Source organism: Sinocyclocheilus anshuiensis, unplaced genomic scaffold (assembly GCF_001515605.1).
Source record: "Sinocyclocheilus anshuiensis isolate Anshui unplaced genomic scaffold, SAMN03320099.WGS_v1.1 scaffold819, whole genome shotgun sequence".
Lineage (NCBI taxonomy): Eukaryota > Metazoa > Chordata > Actinopteri > Cypriniformes > Cyprinidae > Sinocyclocheilus > Sinocyclocheilus anshuiensis.
In genome coordinates, this window is record NW_015548238.1 from 255,656 (window position 1) to 261,746 (window position 6,091).

At 40.7% G+C, this 6,091-nt stretch overlaps 2 protein-coding genes and 1 pseudogene across 3 annotated transcripts in view; 2 read left to right on the forward strand and 1 right to left on the reverse strand.

Annotated features, from left to right (window-relative positions):
- The window catches only part of LOC107654784 (intraflagellar transport protein 52 homolog), a 9,805-nt pseudogene extending 8,858 nt beyond the window's left edge, over positions 1-947 (forward strand).
- Positions 948-1,638: 691 nt separating this feature from the next.
- Positions 1,639-2,624, reverse strand: LOC107654802 (uncharacterized). Its single transcript, XM_016442060.1, has 3 exons — positions 2,527-2,624; positions 1,818-2,439; positions 1,639-1,741 (listed from the first exon to the last, which is right to left on the reverse strand). The coding sequence occupies exons 1-2, from the start codon at positions 2,585-2,587 to the stop codon at positions 1,835-1,837; spliced, it is 666 nt and encodes a 221-aa protein (XP_016297546.1). The 5' UTR covers positions 2,588-2,624; the 3' UTR covers positions 1,639-1,741; positions 1,818-1,834.
- Positions 2,625-3,008: 384 nt separating this feature from the next.
- The window catches only part of LOC107654799 (myb-related protein B-like), a 12,633-nt gene continuing 9,550 nt past the window's right edge, over positions 3,009-6,091 (forward strand). For both annotated transcript variants that reach the window (XM_016442054.1, XM_016442055.1), the window contains exons 1-4: positions 3,009-3,253; positions 3,883-3,979; positions 4,870-4,941; positions 5,088-5,180. In XM_016442054.1, the coding sequence (XP_016297540.1) occupies positions 3,234-3,253; positions 3,883-3,979; positions 4,870-4,941; positions 5,088-5,180 (282 nt within the window). In that variant the 5' untranslated portion in view covers positions 3,009-3,233. The remainder of the gene's footprint in view (positions 3,254-3,882; positions 3,980-4,869; positions 4,942-5,087; positions 5,181-6,091) is intronic.

A 6,091-nucleotide genomic window follows, 5' to 3' on the forward strand; every position in this document is an offset into this window, starting at 1 on the left:
TAAGGGGCATAACATTTCCGTCACACGCTTGAGGTATTCGGCCAATCACAACGCACTGGATAGCTGGCCAATCAGGGTACACCTCGCTTTTCAGACCGATGAGCTTTGTAAAAATCGACGCGTTCAGAAAGGCGGGCCATAGAGGAGCAACAATAATGTACAGTATGTGGAAAATAATGTGTTTTTTGAACCTTAAACCGCGTAAACACATTTCATTACACCAAATACACAAAATAATGTTCTTTTTAGCAACGTCATATGACCCCTTTAATAACTAATGTCATGTCTGTGTTTTCAGTGCTTACAAGCATCTCAATGTCAAACATGAAGCTCTCCAGCGGATCACACCACAGTTTGAAACGCCTCTGCCTCCGCTGCAGCCCGCCGTGAGTCTTTCCAACCGCACAGTAGCTGTGGATTTTGGCCTACAAAAATACATCATCCTTTCTGTGCTCTATCAAATCATTGAATTATTATTTGCTTTGATTTCCCTGCTGTTTTCTGTGTAGTTCACAGATAGATTGCCTTCTTGTGGATGGGTCTGTTTGTAGATGCTCTGATTCGCTGAGGCTCTGTTTTGTGTTCAGGTCTTTCAGCCGGCCTTTAGGGACCTTCCCCCACCCATGCGTGACCTCTTTGACCTCGATGAGACCTTTTCTTCTGAGAAAGTGAGGCTGGCTCAGCTCTCAAATAAATGTGAGTTTCTACCATTCGTTCAGAGACAGTTCTAATACTGTCATTGTTTCTAGTTTGAGTGGCTGCTGATTAGTAATGTATGTGTCATCTTCTCTAAGGAACCGATGATGATCTGGAGTTTTGTGCATAAATGTGGAGACATCCTAGGAGTGACAGGGAAGCTAGACAAGGACAAAAGACATGCCAAGCACATTCTGGAACACGTCTTCTTCCAGGTGGTGGAGTTTAAAAAGCTCAATGAAGTGAGTTGAACACACATAAACATTTCTATTTGACCATTCATTTACAGAAAAGAGCATCATGGACATTCTGCCTTAAACTCTCTTTTTGTGTTTGATGGAAGACCGAAATCGATGTGGTTTGAACAACATGGGGGTGAGTAAATGACAATTTATGGCTGAATTACTGCCCTAAAGCAGCTACTTCCCCCCCATCTACCATGTTTGCTCAGTTTTATTTCCAGATTGATGCGAGCCAGTCAGCTGAACCTAAATGCCAGGTGACTCTCGAGAAGAGGGTGTCCAAACCTGTTCCTGGAGGGCCTCTATCCTGCAGAGTTCAGCTCAAACCTTAAACACAGCTGATCAAGCTAATACAGTCTACTGGCTCACTACACACTCCCAGGCAAGTGTGTTAGAGATCAAATCTGCTTGACGTTGGCCCTCAGGTACCAGGATTGGACATCCCTGGGTCCAAAAGTGCAGTCCCAGGACAGGACAACAGCAGCAGACAGGCACTGATTTATTCATTTAGAAAAGAACACAAAAGTAGTATTTTCACAAGCGATCTCTGTTATATTGACCTTACAGTATGGTCACTGCCCACATTTCCTCAGAGGACAAAATAATTGCACGCTTTGAAACATGTTATTGATTGTGTTGTGCATTATGAAGCTCACACTTGCCCACAGCACACGGAGAGATAGATTCTTTGTAACATTAATGCATGCAAGTCATTTCAACGCTTTATTTTTTGATTAAACACATTCTATAAATACATTTACATAATCATGGATAGGGTTCTAGTAAGAATCGCAGCAAGAAGCCTGTAAAATAAAAACAAAACGCATATTAGAACAACCTTTCTCAAGTTGAGATTTTTTTAAGATTAGGATTGCATACCTAAAATAGGGTGTCGGTCAAATGGCCAAGTTAGATGAGCTCCGTTCCTCTCGGAGGTCTGGGATTGCAGAAGCCGGCTTAGATCCCTGCCAGACCATTTCCTTCCATGAGCACTGAAGCTCCTCGGAAACATTTGGGTGAGGGGGCGTTCCTGACCACATCAGTGACTGTGCCGATAGGTTAATAGGACTCCATGTGGACTCCAAACATGATTTTGGGCTCTCAACTATGGCCTTCACAAGGGACACTTCCCATGATGGGTGTGTGGTCGTCAGATCAACACAGGACAGGTCCAGCGAGCTGGCCAGGACCGGCTTTTGAAACACGACTCTCTCGTAGGGTGTGGAGGACTTGCCTTGCACTGGACTGCTCAGCGCTGTGCTCAGGGTGCTGCCTGGAGAGAGGGCGTTCTTGTTGAGGGCAACTAAGGGTGATAAAAGACTTGTGGAGTAGTTCAGACATGGTGCAACCGCAGGGTTGGGCTCTGAATACTCCAGCACAATGCCTTTGTTTGGTCTCAGGAAGCCATCGGCTGAAACCGCTGATAAAGACAGACTCTGGTCTGCACAAAAGCCTCTGTCAAAGTCAGACAGTGATGGGCCCTCATAGCTCCTGGTCAGCGCTAGAAAACAAGCAGTGTTTAGAATGAAAAACATTCTGTTAGGTTCAGTGTAAAACTAGTTTTTATATACACGTATTAGGACTTTACCAGGTCTGTCACGTCCTGCATCCATTAGCAAAGCATAGCGTTCATTAGACTCAGCTTGCATTTATAGCTGAGCTTGATTAGGTCATTAACGAGTCGTTCCTCTCTGGTTCCTACAGCATCTTTGTCTGAGTTATTGACTTGTAAAGTGAAAAGCGCCAAATGAACCAATGTTTCATGAACTACCACCACAGAAAGTCACGAAGGATTTGTTTTTTTCTTTCACGAAACTTAAGGCAACTTAATGAAACTCATTACTGATTTCTTAAATTATACACCCTGAAGTATTTCTTTACTATTCTATGAGGAACCTAACCATACTTGTAGTGGACACTCATAGATATGGATATGAATTCCTTGATTTGTTTTGGCCAGTTTAAAATGCATAAGAAATATTTTGTCGCTTGTGTGCAATTTACTGTTACGTGTTCACGAACGCGCACGTACTGCGTCTGTGTGGCGCGCACGCAGCGTGTGTTCGCTGACGTCACTCGCGGGAATGGCTGAGAGAAAGAAGCGCGAGATAGAAACTTGGGCGCGCGGCAATACATGTTTAGCTGGCGAGTGTTTATTATATTTGCTCGATCATCTCATTAACATCACAGCCCCACAGAAGAAGAAGAGTAACATCACAGATGTTTGTATGCTGCGTGCACAGTGGCCTCCTAAAGTTCTGTTTAATTGGTGCATTTTGAGCAAACATTAGGGAAATGTCGTGGTTTGCGCGCGGGTAAGTTAAGTGCATACAGTATATTATTCTTATATGTTTAGTGTAGTTGTATTATAGAATGTTACTTTAAGACAAGAAAATGACCACATCTGCTGCATTTAAATTAATGTTTGTGTTTGTAGAGATCGTTGGCATTAAGTTTGTGAAAGATGCATTGAACCCCGCCTAATATAAAGACACAAAGAGAGCTGAAACTCACGGTAACTTACCCGTGCAGCTTCAACATTGTACAGACAGACTGTAATATTATTAACTGATCCAGACCATTTCTATGTGATGCATACCTCAGTTTTTATCCAGATGTACACGTGTTGATGACCTGCATTGGGACTGTTAGCCAGAAATGCTAGTAGATTGAGAGTGTGTATGTAAAGGGGATACTTTACATTACACTAACCACATCTGCTGGTCCTTGAGAGGGTTGAAAGTATTATTTAATTTCCACGATGGTGCGTTTTTCCATCTGGTTTGATTAACATTGTCTGGCAAACACAAGGCCAGATGTAAAAACACTGCCCTGCCAAATGGTGCCAGTGTACCATCAGCACATTGTTGCCAGAGTTTGCAGATCTGTGGTCAGTGTTGTTTTCCCCAACCCTAAACACGGATGTGTGTTTGTGTGTGAACAGTGAGGATGAGGAAGAGGCCATGTGTCAGGACACAGACTCCGATGTGGCTGATCAGAAGGATTGTGGGAAAGTGAAAGTGAAGTGGACCCAGGAGGAGGTAACGTTGTACTACTATAAACATGATCACCGAAATCTTATATGTGACCCTGGACCACAAAACCAGTCATAAGGGTCAATTTCTCGAAATTGAGATTTATACATCATCTGAAAGCTGAATAAATTAGCTTTCCATTGATGTATGGTTTGTTAGGATAGGACAATATTTGGCCGAGATACAACTATTTGAAAATCTGGAATCTGAGGGTACAAAAACATCAAAATATTGAGAAAATCATCTTTAAAGTTGTCCAAATGAAGTTCTTAGCAATGCATATTACTAATCAAAAATTAAGTTCTTTTGTGTGTATATGTATATATATATATATATATCACAGTTGTTTTGTTTGGAATTTAACAGAAATATAGATGTTGCATGTTACCGGAAAAGTCAAATGAATAGTACTTTTTTTTTTTTTCTGATGTAATGTGAAGTTAAGGCACAAAAGATTAGATTATTCATAACAATCAAAAATCAGTGCAGAAACTGCTTGACATTATGACACTTAAAAACAAAAGACCATAAACTACTCAAAAAGAAGCTGAGACATAAGACACCTGTAACCTGTAATTTCCATCTCAACTTTACACTACTTGGAAAGATAAATGAATAATTCACCCCGAATTTAATTTCTGTTATAATTTACTCCCCTTCATGGTATTCCAATATTTAGACCCATAAACCCTGATCGACACGCATACAGCGAGCTCTTGAAATATGATAAACAGCAGCTCAAACTTCCTCTGTTTGTATGATAATCATCAGTGCTCATATGTGAATAAATGCACCCCTTTTTTTCTTTTGCAGGGCATCCAGCTTCAATCAGTTAGTTTTTTGTAAATAAAATGAAAGATGCTGTACGCATTTATGTATTGGTTTGTATTTTCCAGGATGATAAGCTGCGAAAATTGGTGCTGAGCTTTGGACCAAATGATTGGAAATACATTGCTGGCTTTTTACCTGTAAGTCTGTTTACCTCAATAATGCGTTCAGAAAGCTCACATGAGAAATTCCTTGCTTAGTTTAATGGAGCTTTTGTGTCTCCTCGTTTAAATGTCTGTGGTAGTCTGCTTTAACGGTGGCAGCTGGTGTTGTTGTTTATTTGAAGAGTCGATCAGAGCATCAGTGTCAGCATCGCTGGTTCAAAGTTTTGGATCCTGATCTCGTCAAAGGTCCCTGGACAAAGGAGGAGGATGAGAAGGTACGATGCACAGACAAAACAGCTAAAAAATGTGTGCTTTCACCAAAAAGTCTTTTAATCAAGCTGGCAAAAGTATGGAAATGAGTAAAATGTTAAGTCATGAACATTTCTATGGTATATAGCAGCAGTGGCGAACTCCAGTCCTGAAGAGCCGCAGCCCTGCAGAGTACAGCTCCAACCCTAATTAAAACTCACCTGCCTGTAGCTTTCTAGTAACCCTTCAGACCTTGATTAGCTTGTTCAGGTGTGTTTGATTAGGGTTGAAGCAAAACTCTGCAGGGCTGCGGCTCTCCAGGACCGACGTTCGCCACCCCTGGTATATAGTCTACATGCATCTTTCCAATTTCTCATTTAGTTTTTAGTAAGTGACACAAATGTATGATTTCAACAAATCATGGAAGGATTAGTGAAATCTAATCATAAGAATTGAATTTACTGTATAACGCGGAATGTTTTACAATTTGGCAAATTTTGGATGATTCAATTAAAAGTAGGGCTGTACACCATATACAGTTCTGATATTGGACTAGTGCCTGTGAAAGTTATATATATATAAATATATTAAAATCTAGTTACCACTAGAATAGTTGCTTAGTTTTCTGCAAAAGTAGAAATAGACTTTTGCTTTTTGAATGCATATGATGCTTTGCTTGACATCTAAAAGAATTTGAACCTTAAGAATTAAAAATTTTGAATTGAATTAAAAAAAAACTTAAGTAACATTATTAGATACTAGAGCCCGACCGATATATCGTTTAGCCGATATGAGCCTGTCGCCGATATATCGGTATCGGCGACTATGCCTCCGATATGAAATTTTTTTTTACAGAACATATAACGCAGATAAAATGCTTGAAATGGTGTAATTACTTAGTTTGTCCAGCAGAGCGCGCTCCATTGTTTGCTACTGG